Below are 14,952 nucleotides of genomic sequence, written 5' to 3'. Positions count from 1 at the left end.
GAACCAAGACCTAATAAAATACAGCTATAAAATGATACGTAGGCTGTATAAAATTTTTATTGCAAATTTCAGAGAAGCAATTGTTTTTTGTGTGCTTTGTTCTTGCAGTATAAACAATATATGTTTTGCCTTTTTCTGTAGAACTTTCTGTTACTTGATGAGACGTCACAGTGCTACCCTCAGCTGCCATCAGATGGTAGAACGATCGTGGATGTGCAGGCATTTACTGCTTTTGGGGAAAAGGTAAGAATCCTTTCATTCCAAAATCATGACTGCTAAAAGACAACTGTGATATAGATTTATTGGAGAATTTTGAGATTTTACACATACTGTAAAATATGACTTTCTTATTTACTGAGAATATGTCATAAAAATTCTTGAAATCAGGAATAAGGTTTACAATGAATGGAGATTAAGTGTAAAATCAGCCTGAGGCATTTGACATGTTGCTTTTTTTCTCATTTTCAAGAGAGCTTTCAATGTATTAGCATGTGTTGAGCTTAATGTATGTAAATTCTTCTTTTAATTTTTAGTTTATTTTTCATTATGTTTTATTACAGAGTATTAAATATAATTCCCTGTGCTATACAATAGGATCACCGTAAACAAAAGATATAGAACATAAATACATCTTTTCTTGAAAAGTGAAAGTTGGTCAGTTGTGTCCGACTCTTTGTGACCCCATGGACTATACGGTTCATGAAAATCTCTAGGGCAGAGTACTGGAGTGGGTAGCCTTTCCCTTCTCCAGGGGATCTTCCCAACCCATGGATCGAACCTAGGTCTCCCACATTGCAGGCAGATTCTTTACCAGCTGAGCCAGAAAACCCAGATCTAATATTCTAGGCTGAAGTGTGAAGTGTCAGTCGCTTCAGCTGTGTCTTAGTCTTTGTGACCCCATGGACTATAGCCCACCAGGTGCCTCTGTCCATGGGAATGGATACCCACTGCAGTATTTCTGTTGTTGTTGTTGTTCAGTAGCTTAGTAGTGTCCAGCTCTTTGCAACTCCAAGAACTGCAGCATGCCAAACTTCCCTGTCCTTCACCATTCTCCTGGAGCTTGTTCAAACTTAGGTCCATCGAGTCAGTGATAACATCCAACCATCCCATCCTCTGTCATCCCATTCTCCTCCTACTTTCAATCTTCCCCAGCATCAGGGTCTTTTCCAATGAGTCAGCTCTTTGCATCAGGTGGACAAAATATTGGAGCTTCAGCTTCAGCATCATTCCTTCCAATGAATATTAAAGATTGATTTTCTTTAGGATTGACTGGTTTGATCTTCTTGCTGTCCAAGGAACTCTTAAGAGTCTTCTCCAACACCACAGTTTAAAAAGATCAATTCTTCTGCACTCAGCCTTCATTATGGTCCAATTCTCACATCCATACATGACTACTGGAACAACCATAGCTTTAACTATATGGACCTTTGTTGGCAAAGTAATGTCTCTGCCTTTTAATACACAGTTTAGGTTTATCATATCTTTTCTTCCAAGGAGCAAGCATTTTTAATTTCATGTCTGCAGTCACTGTCTGAAGTGATTTTGCAGCACAAGAAAATAAAATCTGCCACTGTTTCCACTTCCTCCCTTTCTATTTGCCATGAAGTGATGAAACCAGATTCCATGATCTTAGATTTGAGAATGTTGAATTTTAAGCCAGCTTTTTCACTCTCCTCTTTCACCTTCATCAAGAGGCTCTTTAGTTCCTCTTCACTTTCTGCCATTAGAGTGGTATCACCTGCATGTTTGAGATTGTTGATATTCTGCCAGAATTCTAGATTCCATTTTGTGTTTCATCTGGCCTGGCATTTTGCGTCATGTAGTCTGCATAAAAGTTAAATTAGCAGGGTGACAATATACAGCCCTGACGTACTCCTTTCCCAATTTGGAACCAGTCTGTTATTCGTCTCGTCCTAACTGTTTCCTCTTGACTTGCATACAGGTTTCTCAGGTGACAGGTAACATGATCTGGTATTCCCATCTGTTTATAAATTTTCCACAGTTTGTTGTGATCCACAGAGTCAAAGGCTTTAGCATAGTCAATGAAGCAGAAGTAGATATTCTCTGAAGTTCTCTTGATTTTTCTGTGATCCAACAAATGTCAGCAATTTGATCTCTGGTTCCTCTGTCTTTTCTAAACCCAGGTTACACACCTAGAAGTCCTCTGTTCATGTACTGCTGAAGCCTAGGTTGAAGGATTTTGAACATTACTTTGCTAGCACGTGAAATGAGCGCAACTGTGTGGTAGTTGGAACGTTCCTCTGTCCGTATGGGAATCTAGTCAAAGAAGGAACCTTCCTAAAGTTAGCTAAAGCTGCCTCAAATCCCCAAAGAGATAAGATTTGATGAAGAGACCTCCAGGACACAATATCTTAAAACAGGAAAGAGAAAAATGTGGGTTATATTTTGCATATCAGTTATGTTGACTATTGTTATCTTTTCCCCTTTGTAAAACAATTTGTGTTACTTTATTAAAATGGGTACCTTTTTATAAACTTTAATTTGTAGGCATCAGAGACCCCAACCCTACAAGACCTTTCCTTTACTGTCAGACCTGGTGAACTGTTAGCTGTGGTTGGACCTGTGGGCGCAGGAAAGGTAAGCTGTGATGTCTTTGTCAGCTTGATGCAACTCCACAGCCCCTGTTCAATCCTCAGAGTGGAGCCCAGAGCCGAGTGTGACTCAGTTTGAATTGAGTGTGTATAGAACAGTGTTTCTCTAGTGTTTCCATGAAATACTCATTTTACAAGAAGGTTCTGTGGCAAATAAATCAGGATAAATGCACATTGTCTTTTCCTTCTTGGTGCTTCACATGGCCCAGTTGCAAAACGCTTGTGGGGAATTTGGATGTCTCAGTGAAGAAAACTGTTTATGTGACAGCTGTTCAGCATGGACAGAGACAATGAGGACTCCTTTTCATCTTGTGGCCCCTCCAGGAAGTCTGGAGGTCATAAAGCTCTTCCCAGAAACTTTGAGTATTTCCTCCTGTGACTTGATGTGATCTTGTTGGTGCACGTGCAGTGAATGTGCAGCCACGTGCTGGAGATAAAGATACAGACGTGAGCAAGACCCCGACTCTCTGCCTTTCAGAGGCAACCAGGTTTCAGGGCGAGACAGGCATGCAGACTTATTATTCCAGCCCAGTGTCATGAGCGCTCTGATGGTGTGGATACATACCACGTCTGTGTGATGTTGAAGATCTGAAGGAAATGTGCACATGCACAACAAACAACAAAACAACAACAAACAGCAAACAAACAACAAAATACAGAAATCTAAATGTGGGATATGGGGTTCCCTGCTGGCTCAGTGGTATAAGAGTCCACCTGCCAATGCAGGAGACACAGGTTTGATCCCTGGTCTGGGAAGATCCCACATGTGGAGCAACTAAGCCCGTGCACCACAGCTGTTGGGTCTGTGCTCTGGAGCCTGGGAGCTGCAACTGCTGAGCCCACGGGCTGCAGCTGCTGAAGCCTGCCCACTAGAGCCTGTGCTCCTTAACCAGAAAACCCGTGCACTGCAATGAAGGCCCAGTGCAAACAAAAATAAATAAAATTAGAATTGTGGTACAGCAGAAACCAATACAACATTGTAAAAAATAAATGAAAAATAAATAAAAGAACTCAAGATAAATAAAATTATTTTTAAAAATGTGGGAGTGTGTACACGAAAGGGTGCTGATTTCCTCTATGATAGACTTTTGCTCTGCAGACACAGCCCACTGCAGAGTTCTTTCAGTTAGTCATCTTTTGATATATTCTTCACACATAGCTTTTTAAGAACAAGTGTTTGTCAAGTAAAAGATACCCAGATGCAGGAGCAACTAAATTAAACATCAGATATAGAAAATACACATTCTGCTGGGCTGCTCTGTTAGAGAATGATGTTAACATTCTTAATTACTCTTTCCTGAGTAGAACTTCATTTGAAGGATACTTGGGCAGAGTAGATTGTTTATACTGTGGTTATACTATATTCCCTGGTGGCTCATATGGTAAAGTCTGCCTGCAGTGTGGGAGACCCAGGTTCGATCCCTGGGTTGGGAAGATCTCCTGGAGAAGGAAATGGCAGCCCACTCCAGTATTGTAACCTGGAAAATCCCATGGACAGAGTAGTCTGGCAGGCTACAGTCCATGGGGTCACAAAGAGTTGGACATGACTAAGCGACTTCACTATACTATTAATATATTCCTTATCAGTCATTGTTTTCCTTGACCATTTGTGTTATTTTCTTTTTTTGAATCAACTGCGAGGGCTGTTCTTTATCCTGTTGAAGGAAAAGGTTCTATCCTGTATCAAGCACCAGGGTGGGGTTGGCTGCACTGCAGGGTGTGTTCCGCCCTGAGTGCTGCCGGTTCACATGTGTGTGTTGCTGTCTGTTTCAGTCGTCACTGTTACGTGCTCTGCTGGGGGAGCTGCCCCCGAGCCAGGGGCAGGTCCACGTGCACGGGAGGGTCGCGTATGTGCCTCAGCAGCCCTGGTTGTTTCCAGGAACTGTGAAGAGTAATATTTTATTTGGGAAGAAATATGAAAAAGAACGATATGAAAAAGTAATAGAGGCTTGTGCTTTGAAAAAGGTGAGTAATGACGTTTGAGTTGCGTTTACTTGAATTTCAAATAATGATAGTGTTGATTTTAAACTACAAGGTTTGTCAAAAGTTCTTTTTAAAACAATGGAAAGATTTTTGAATGTTGCTTAATTTTTGAAGTTGGTCTTCTGGGTTTTTATGCGGGCATATTTACATATGCTGTCCTTTTAATGTTTACGGGATAATGACACTTACGGAATACCTTTGCCGGGGGGAGGGGGCGGGGGCGGGGTGGGGCGGGGATTGTTTCATTCTGTGAAGTTCATTAGCTTTTAACTTTTTTAATGGAAAGCTATAAAAATTTACAAAAACAGAGAGCACAGTGTAATGAACGCTTCATGTACCACCCCCAGCTTCAGCCAGAATCAGCTGGTGGCCAGTCTTGCTGCATCTCTACCCCTGCCCTCTGCCAGCCCCACCCCCACCCAGAGTATTGTGGAGCAGATCCTAGACCTCAGATTAGTTCATCTGTAAACACTTCATTAGTTTTCTCTAAAAGATAGTAAACCCTTTGGGGCAAAAATATCACTATATTTCACCTGAAAAAATATATTTCACCTGAATATCATCAATCTGCTAGTCTGTGTTTTCATGTTTTTGATCATCTCAGTGAGAAATCTCCTTCACCACTGTTTGAACCCACATAAGGTCTGCCCCTGTACTTAGCTGATGCTTCCTTGTTCCCTTTCAGTCTGTGAGTGTCTCTCTGCACTTCATTTTTGACTTGTAATTTATCATTTAAGGAAACTGGAATGCTTAAACATTTCTTTTTAATACTGCATCATTTCACTGAGGGAGATTATTTTCAGAAATGGCATTGCGTTTCACAGAAATGATGAGATGAAAGGTTTAACTGTATGTTGGGATTTAAATAAGATTAGTGAATAAATGATGAGAACTAAACTGATAGGAGAATACAATTTGGCAAAAAGAAAGGGAAAAAAGTAAATAACGTTAAATACTGTGTTACTCTCTTGGGTTATAAAAGTCAGTGAATAATAGTGTTAAAGGGCTCCCCACCACCCCCACCCCTGGGTTCTGTTCAGTGCAGTCTGGAATCCCACTGTTCTCTTGCACTGTGAGGAAAAGGCAGAGACAGATCTTCAAAGGTGTGGTGGTGAAGACTCCAAACCTGCTTTGTGAGGAAATGGTAATTCTCCTCGAAAAATGACTTGAACATCATAGGTTATATCAGGTGAGCGTGTGCGTGCTAAGTCACTTCAGTTGTGTCCGACTCTGCGGCCCTATGGACTGTAGCCTGGCAGGCTTATCTATCCATGGGATTCTCTAGGCAAGAATACTGGGTTGGGTTGCCATGCCCTCCTGCAGGGGATCTTTCTGACCTAGGGGTCAAACCCTTGTCTCTTATGTCTCCAGCATTGCCAGGTGGATTCTTTACCACTAGTGCCAGCTAGGAAGCCCTGTATCAAATAAGTAGCATTTTACAATGATATGAACAGACAGAATGGCTTGTTTAATGGGCTTGTTTCTTTATTCTGTGTTCTTATTCATGGGTGATTGTGCGTTTGCAGAAATGATGTTAAATTAGTAGGAATGAGCTAGATTTTTATTAAATGGTGTAGATTCCATGCAAGAAAAGAAGGGATAGCAAATGTAGAACAGTGAGAACAGTAGCTCCCATTTATTAAGAGTCCATGTGCAAAGCCTTTTTCTGTCTTTCACACGTGCACATGCACACAGATAATTTAGATTTATGAGTTATTCATTCTTTATGAGTGTCTTCGATACTCCCTTCCTCACTTTATAGTTAGTATAACTGAGGCCTGGAGCAATGAGACACCTCATCTCTACATTTGCAGCTCGAGTTCAGATCCCAGGGAGCTGATGCTTTGCCACAGCCTCGTGGGGTGACTGGACCAGTAACATGGGCAGTGTTCTGGGGCTTTACCCTCCCTGGGGCAAGTGTGCAGCACAGACTCTGGTGGGAAGGGGACCTGCAGAACTTGGCTGCACAGTGATTCTACTGTATGTGATGTGACGTTTCTATAAACATGGACTGCTCTCCTGTTCTTGTGCATAGTTGGGACATGGAGTTTGGGCCTCTCATGCCCATCCCATCCTTGGCAGGAAGGGAGGCCCAGAGTGGAGAAGTAGCGGAGAGGAGAGTTCTGGCCCCAGCTTCATCACTTGCCTGCTGTCACTCTGGACATGTCCTGTTACCTGCCTGGACCTCTGATGTTTCTGCAGCAAAATGAGAACATTGGGTCAGAGGGTTTCCAGGAGGTTTTGTTGCTGCTCTGAAATGTCATGTATGACTCCAGTTAATAAGAGGTCAGCAAGGTCTTTATGATACCTGAGAACTACCTAGTAAGTTAAGAGAGCCTCTGGCTGTCTCCTTTTGGATTCCAGGTATCAGAGGATGGTCATAAGGCAATCACAGGAAATAGTAGCGTCCTGGAATTTAGTCTGGCCTGTAGACACAGAGACAGCATGTGTGGTGGAAAAGGCTTGGCCAGGCTTCCCTCATAGCTCAGTTGGTAAAGAATCTACCTGCAATGCAGGAGACCCCAGTTCGATTCCTAGGTCGGGAAGGTCTGCTGGAGAAGGGATAGGCTACCCATTCCAGTATTCTTGGGCTTCCTTGTGGCTCAGCTGGTAAAGAATCCACCTGCAATGTGGGAGATCCGGTTCGAGCCCTGGTTTGGGAAGATGCCCTGGAGAAGGGAAAGGCTACCCACTCCAGTATTGTGGCCTGGAGATTTCCATGGACTATAGTCCATGGGGTCGAAAAGAGTCGGACAAGACTGAGCGACTTTCACTTTCACTTTGGAGAGAACCAGTTCCTGGGTAGTAACTCCAGATATTTGTCTCAGTTTCCATTCTTATTAAATGGGGGAGGGTTGGGGTTACTGTAAAGACTACAGAAAATGCCTGTGAAATGTAAACAAACCAGAGTTTCAGTTAATGGTTGCTATCGGTATCATTCTAACCTTTTCCTCTCCATCCATTTATCCATCCATATAAATATAACAAAGATTTCTCCTTACCCCTACATCCTCCACATCCTGGAGTAAAAGCCATAAAAATGCAACATTTATTTTTTTAAAAATATTTATTTAAATTGGAAGATAATTATAATATTGTGATGATTTTTGCCATAGATCAATATGAATCGGCCATGCGTATACATGTGTCCCCGTATCCTGAACCCCCCTCTCACCTCCCTACCCACCCTATCCCACTGGATTGCCCCAGATTACTGGCTTTGGGTGCCCTGCTTCCTGCATGAAACTTGCACTGGTCATCTATTTTACTTATGGTACTGTACATGTTTCAATGCTATTCTCTCAAATTATCCCACCATCACCTTCTCACCTGAGTCCAAAAGTCTGTTCTTTACATCTGTGTCTCCTTTGCTGCCCTGCGTGTAGGATCTTCATCACTGTCTTTCTAAAAGCAACATTTTTATATAACATATGTTAGTAGCAACTGGATGTATTATACTAGAACTTATTGAAGTAACTATTTAAGTTCATTGAGCTGAAAATTTTTCTGTAACAAAACAGGGAGACGTGAAGTAATCAGACTGCGATGTTGTTTCAGGCTAATGACATCAACTCCAAGGTCTAGGAGTCAGAAGGTTCAGGAATTGAGTTTCAATCATTCTATTGACCAGATGTTTGGTTTTGGTTTTTTTGATCCTTACAAGCCTGTTTCTTCATCTGTAAAATGGAGATAGTAAAACTATCAACCTCATGAGGTTTTTTTTGAGGATGAAATGTGGTCGTCATTTTAAAGCACCTGATTGCTAGGGACCTAACAAGTACTCTGTAAATGAGTTTTAAAATAAATTAATTCTTAATTATAAGCTCAGCCAGATTCTGGAAAATTATATCTATAAAATGTGACATGTAAGAAAGAAGTATTTAACTTCTTATGGAAGAGTATTTAGCTTCCATTATTCAAGTTGATATTTCTATCAGGGCTCTACACATAGTACATTATGTAAGTCAACAATAACAATATCCTGCCACCCAGTATAGTATGTAACATTTGTTACATGTTATCCTTAAGCCATTTGAAAATATTTAGTGAACATGTATTTAAAGGTATCAAATTGATAAATTCTAGTTTAATATTTTTCCACATAGATCACTTACTTGGACATTTCTTTTCAGACTGCTTTGACAATCATCAGATAATAAGTTTATTGATACTTATATGTCTAGGTATAGAGGCCTTCAAGTCTTGAGTTACTTTATTGAGTTGTCTTCATTTCACATATACCTTCAGTCACCATCTGGGTGGCATGATGTGAAAGAAAAGAAGGCTCTGAACTGACATGAGCTGGTTCAAATTCCAGCTCTTCTGTGTAACAGCTGACCAGTGATGTAACCTCACTCAGTCTGTTTCCTCATCTGTGAAATGGGGCCAGTACTTACTGTGCATCTTGCTGTGAGGATTAGAGATAATGAGCATCAGGGTCCAGCACAGAGCTTCATGCACAGATCTTACCCCACAAGAGCTGAGAGAAGCCATGTGCACATGTACAAATGATGGAGCAGAATAAGATGGTCCTTCATGAGAGATGAGAGATGAGAGCCTTGGAAACCCAGCAGGAAGAGAGATGAGTGCAAGATGGTTTCATAGGAGAGTGTGTTTGGGGCGAGGCTAGAAAATGGGCAGGATATTGACAGGTCGTGAGAGAAAGAGCAATTCCAAATGGAAGAAAAGCTGTGAAGGAGGCAGGGCCTCCTGCTGTTTGACTCTGGAACCCAGCCCTCCTCTGCCAGGGCCTCACATCTGGCCCGCATTAACCATTTCAGCAGTCTGCTCCATGGTGCTTCTACTGTAAGTCTCCACCATCGCTGAAGGGCTCTTGATGTGCTTCTGGATGGATGGCATCAAACCAGCATCGCCTTTTCCTAGTTTGCCTCTAGTGTGTGTGTTTGCTGTTCAGTGAGAATTGATTAAATTTGGGGGCTTCCCTGGTCGCTCAGACAGTACAGAATCTGTCTGAAATACAGGAAGACCTGGGCTCACTCCCTGGGTTGGAAATATCCCCTGGAGAAGAAAACGGCAACCCACTCCAGTATTCTTGCCTTGGAGAATTCCATAGACAGAGGAGCCTGGTAGGCTATAGTCCATGGGATCACAGAATTGGAACATGACTGAGTAACTAACACTTACTTACTTAACTTTGAGGTAACAAATAGGAATAAGAACACTTTCTTGTCAGTAGAAGGAACTGTAATATATGCTCAACTCAGGCTTTTCCCCTTTAATCTAATCAGAATATGTTGGCTGACAAATCAACTCTACTTGGTTTTACTTCAAATCCTCCAAAATGTTTTTCCCCTTGGTGGCTTGTTCATATATAATTTTCAGAGTCAACAGCACAGTCAAAGTATTATTACCAGACTCAGAGATAATTTCTTAGGTCCTGGAAAGAGAGACCATGAGTGCTTTTTCTAGAATGTGGTTAAGATTTCTGTATTAAAATGTGGTGCTATTTTAAGAAGAAAACCATTTGAACAACATAAAATCAAAGCATAAAAACTAAGCGGAACAGTTTGCAAGGACTCTCAACAGTGAAAGAGAGGCCAAGTAATTCTATGTGGGGGCATGAGACTGAGAACATAACATAGCTCATTTTTTCAATGAAAACCCAAAGCAAGAGATGGTATTAATTTCTGAGCTCAAGAAAGAAAGAATGTGAGGTAATTATAAATTATCACAGCAGAGCACTTGCTGCCTTTCATCAGATGCACCTCCATTAATATTTGAGTGAGTGGAGAATCTGTGTGTGTCTGTGTCTTTGTGGTTGTCAGGGAGGGTTATGATGGAGTCTCTTTCTTCCATGGTGGTCATGTGCTTTGTATGTTATGATTCACACTGTAAACAGGGTCCCACTGTTGGCTTGGTGAGAAAATAGGGATCAGTCACCAACAGCAAGTTATAATCAACTCATGACCATTTTTCATTTGTGGAGGTGTTCACACAATTCTTTAGATTCTCACAGCATCCTTGAGTTCAGTGACTGGTTTCTGCGGCACATTCTATAGCAGAGGAAAATGAGACTTAGGGAGGTCAAAGGACTTGTTTGTCCTGGTGGCACCAGTGTGCTACTTGCTTTCTCCCCAGATTTGCTGCAATAGAGACAGAGAAGTGAGGGCTTCACCTGCACAAAGGTACTGCTGTGCATCCTAGGTTGAGGCATGGGGGGTTTAGTAGATAAAACTCCAAACAAACCCTGTCTGTGACAGAATGTGCCAATTGATAATTTCAGGCAACCTAAGACTTCTAATGAAATACCATGTAACTTAAGTCTAAGGCAGAGGAACCAGGGATTAAATTCCCAACATCTGTTGAATCATAGAAAAAGCACAAGAATTCCAGAAAAGCATCTACTTCTGCTTCATTGATATGATAAAGCCTTTCACTGTATGGATCACAAAAAAGGGTGGAAAATTCCTAAAAGAGATGGGAATACCAGACCACCTTACCGGCCCCCTGTGAAACCTGTATGGAGGTCAAGAAGCAACAATTAGAACTGGACGTGGAACAGTGGACTGATTCCAAATTGGGAAAGGAGTACAAGGCTGTATATTGTCACCCTGCTCATTTAACTTATATGCAGAGTACACCATGTGAAATGCCAGGCTGGATGAAGCACAAGATGGAATAAAGATTTCCGGGAGAAATATCAATAATCTCAGATATGCAGATGACACCACACTTATAGCAGAAAGTGAAGGGAAACTAAAGAGCCTCTTGATGAATGTGAAAGAGTAGAGTGAAAAAATTGGCTTAAAACTCAACATTTAAAAAACTAAGATCATGGCATCGAGTTCCATCACTTCATGGCAATAGATGGGGAAACAATGGAAACAGTGATAGACTTTATTTTCTTGGGCTCCAAAATCACTGCAGATGGTGACTGCAGTCATGAAATTAAAAACGTGTGCTCCTTGGGAGAAAAGCTATGACAAACCTAGACAGCATATTAAAAAGAAGAGGCATTAATTTGCCAACAAAATTCCATCTAGGCAGGGCTATGGTTTTTCCAGTAGTCATGTATGGATGTGAGAGTTGTATCATAAAGAAAGCTGAGTGCAGAAGAATATATGTATTTGAACTGTGGTGTTGGAGAAGACTCTTGAGAGTCACTTGGACTTCAAAGAGATCAAACATGTCAATTGTAAAGGAAATCAACCCCGAATATTCATTGGAAGTACTGAAGCTCCAATACTTTGACCATCTGATGGGAATAAACGAGTCATTAGAAAAGACCCTGATGCTGAAAAAGATTGAAGGCAGGAGGAAAGGAGATGACAGAGGATGAGATGGTTGGATGGCATCCCTGACTCTGTGGACATGACTTTGAACAAGCTCCACGAGATAGTAAAGGACAAGGAAGGCTGGAGTGCTGCGTTCCATGGATCACAAAGAGTCAAACACAACTGAGTAACTGAAAAACTTCTTAAGCCTGATTTCTATCGCGTCATTTTGGGAATGTACTTGTCATCTATTCTCTTTTTTTCCCCATGGTACCCTGGGGAAAATAGGCTGATTTGTCTATTTACTTTTTAAATAATATTCAAATATAACTTTTGATTGATTCCGAGATCCTCAAGTTACAACTTTATTTCCTTCATAGCTTTGAGTTTTTTCTGCTTTCACAGACAAGCATCTACTTAGTCCAGCTGATCTGCTGGGTGTCCCTCGAGCACACTGTTTCTTTCCTTTTGGTTTTCCTGCCCAGCTTGCTCTTTCTGCTCCCATTTCTTGTACAGACCTTGTCTGTCACTCACTTTAAGTATCACTGTGAAGACTTGGGTCAGGTGTTATCCCTTCTCTGAAAGTGGGAAGCTGAGGCAGAGATCAGTAAAATGTCTTTTTAAGAGACACTCATTCCTTGATAAAAAGAAGTCCTGTGCCTTTGCCAGCCTCACACCTGTGTCTCTAGAACAGACCTTCACACTTGCATGTCCAGCTGCAATGTAACATCACCGAGAGGTCATCTCAGCTTGTCCACAAGCTAAGTCCCCTAAACCTGTACCCACCATCTTCTCCAGCTCAGTAAATGGAGACCCTGTTCTTCCCCTTCCTTATGCCCCAAATACCACATTCTCCTCTTACAACCCACACCCATCCTGTCAGCAGATCTTTTGGACTCCGCCTTCAACATGTGCCTGGAGTGTAACCCCATCTCTCCATTCCCACTGCTCTCACTCTGGTCCTGACCACTGTCATCTCTCACCTCGATTATTCCAGTAACATTCTCACTTGTATCTACCCACACCCTTCCCCACTTACTGTCTTTTTCTGTAAAGCACAGGAGCGATTCCTTAAAACCTCAAATAGGTCCAACCTCCCCCTCCTCTTCTTACTGGAGTGACCCCAGGGTCCTCCTGCTCTGTCTCTGCCCTCACGCCCCTCATTCTTACTCTGCTCTGCTCTCCTGCCTCCTTGTCCTGAACGTCTTGGGCATCTCCCCATGGTCCCTGCACTCGCCCCTCCCTCTGTGTGGAGCAGCCTCTCCAGGTCTGCCTGAGCACCTGCCCCTCCCCCAGATCTGCTCACACCGGCTCTGAGCAGAGCCCTCACACCCCAGTGTGGACTCACTTCCCTCCTTCACTCTCCATCCCCCTGAGCCGGCTTCCTTTTCCTTCCTGTCCTCAGTACTTGTGCTCAGGTTATTTTCCATATTGTCCACCTTCCATCATGGAAAGAAACTCTAGGAGGTTTGTTTCTTCACAACCGAGTTCACTGTGCCCAGAGCAATGCCTGTCATACAGTAGGTCCTCAGTAAATACTGTTAAAATGGTCAAATGCGTACATGCTTTCCCAAACTACAGAATGAAAACAAATAAACACTGAGATTTTTTTTTTTTTTTTTGCATTTTCAAGGTCACAGTTTAGTTACTCTGACTTATACCCACTGCTGTCGCTTCCCAGGTCACTTGGTGGTAAAGAATCCACCTGCCAGTGCAGGAGACGCAGGAGACACTGATTCGATCCCTGGGTCAGGAAGATCTCCTGGAGGAGGAAACAGCAAACCACTCCAGTGTGGTTGCCTGGAGAATCCCATGGACAGAGGAGCCTGACAAGTCCTAGTCCACAGGGTTACAAAGAGTTGAATACTACGTAGCAGCCGAGCATATATGCACGTTAATCAAATACTTGTATGAGGAACTAATGCTAAAAGTGTAAGATGGTAGTACAACACAATTTATATCTTTTTCTTTTTCCCCTTTCCTATCTGTATAGGATTTACAGCTTTTGGAGGAAGGAGATCTAACTGAGCTAGGAGACAGAGGAATCCCGCTGAGTGAAGGACAGAAAGCCCGGGTCAGCCTCGCCAGGTAAATGGGGTTTCAGTTGCCATCCGCCCCTCCTCCTCCGCAGCTCCTATCGGACATGAGCACACAGACCCTGCTCACCGGTGGGCCGGTGTGAAGCAGGGTCTTGGCCCTTTCCCTGGGTTTGTAGAAGAAACATGAAGTTGTTGGACACCATCATGATTCAGAGATGAGACCCAGGGAGTGTGAAGTGTCGTCTCCTGGCGTCTCTCTATGTTTTCTAGAGCCATGTATCAGGATGCAGACATCTACCTCCTGGACGATCCGCTCAGCGCAGTGGATGCAATAGTCAGCAGGCACTTGTTCGAACAGTGAGTTTGCTCATGTTTTCTATCATTTCTTCTTTTCAAGTGCCCTGCAGAGATGATGGAAGAGAGCTCAGAAAGGTCTTTATGCTCCAGGAGACTCAGCTCCCTCTGCCCTGGTGTCCCTCCCTCCCCTCCCTTCCATCTGCAGAAGATCCATCGTAGAGAAATCTTGCCTCATGAAGAGGTCAGGACAGGAAAATACAGCAGGTGTTTCCAGTGTGTGGGGGCCAGTGGGGTCCATGCTTTAGAGAGTCAGGGATAGATAGCAGTTTCCCTCCTGCTACTTGCAATTGATTGCCAGACACTCCGGGTGGATCCAGACCCCAGGAATAAGAAAGACGATATAGGGTTTCAAAATCAGAGAGAGAGACTCTATAACCCGGTACTCGGCTGCTAGTTTTTTCCCTCCATTATTTGCTTTAGGCACATTAGAAGCGAAGTTTTCAGTACTGACTTAGGGCTTCCATGGAAAGACCCTGTTGGTTTATGCTTGTTATTCTATCACTTTGGAAATAAAGTCTTTATTAAGTCTAGACTTAATGAAGTCTAGAATTTGAGAATCATGTATTCCACATCTGAGTATGATTTCAATCATTTCATGTTATTTCATGGATGCTTACTAGAATTAATACTTAGACACTACAATGTAGTGTCACCTATAATCTGGCTTAAGTCTTGACTCTCATTCCTGTTTCTAAAATGTAGAACTTGTCAGTGGCTCCTGGTTGG

At 42.5% G+C, this 14,952-nt stretch overlaps 2 protein-coding genes across 11 annotated transcripts in view; both read left to right on the top strand.

Annotated features, from left to right (window-relative positions):
• LOC102413807 (ATP-binding cassette sub-family C member 4) overlaps positions 1–14,952 on the top strand; it is a 500,000-nt gene that overhangs the window by 42,276 nt on the left and 442,772 nt on the right. For 9 of the 10 annotated variants that reach the window (XM_045162449.1, XM_045162450.1, XM_045162451.1 and 6 more), the window contains exons 9-13: positions 142–243; positions 2,509–2,598; positions 4,386–4,577; positions 13,824–13,918; positions 14,140–14,226. The exons of the other annotated variant lie outside the window; for it this stretch is intronic. In XM_045162449.1, coding sequence (XP_045018384.1) covers positions 142–243; positions 2,509–2,598; positions 4,386–4,577; positions 13,824–13,918; positions 14,140–14,226 — 566 coding nt within the window. The remainder of the gene's footprint in view (positions 1–141; positions 244–2,508; positions 2,599–4,385; positions 4,578–13,823; positions 13,919–14,139; positions 14,227–14,952) is intronic. 10 annotated transcript variants of the gene reach the window in all.
• LOC123464831 (ATP-binding cassette sub-family C member 4-like) overlaps positions 1–14,952 on the top strand; it is an 891,549-nt gene that overhangs the window by 760,731 nt on the left and 115,866 nt on the right. The gene's annotated exons all lie outside the window — the stretch shown is intronic.

This window comes from Bubalus bubalis, chromosome 13 (assembly GCF_019923935.1).
Source record: "Bubalus bubalis isolate 160015118507 breed Murrah chromosome 13, NDDB_SH_1, whole genome shotgun sequence".
Lineage (NCBI taxonomy): Eukaryota > Metazoa > Chordata > Mammalia > Artiodactyla > Bovidae > Bubalus > Bubalus bubalis.
The sequence above is the reverse complement of the archived record's forward strand: the minus strand, read 5'-3'. Positions and strand labels throughout refer to the sequence as shown.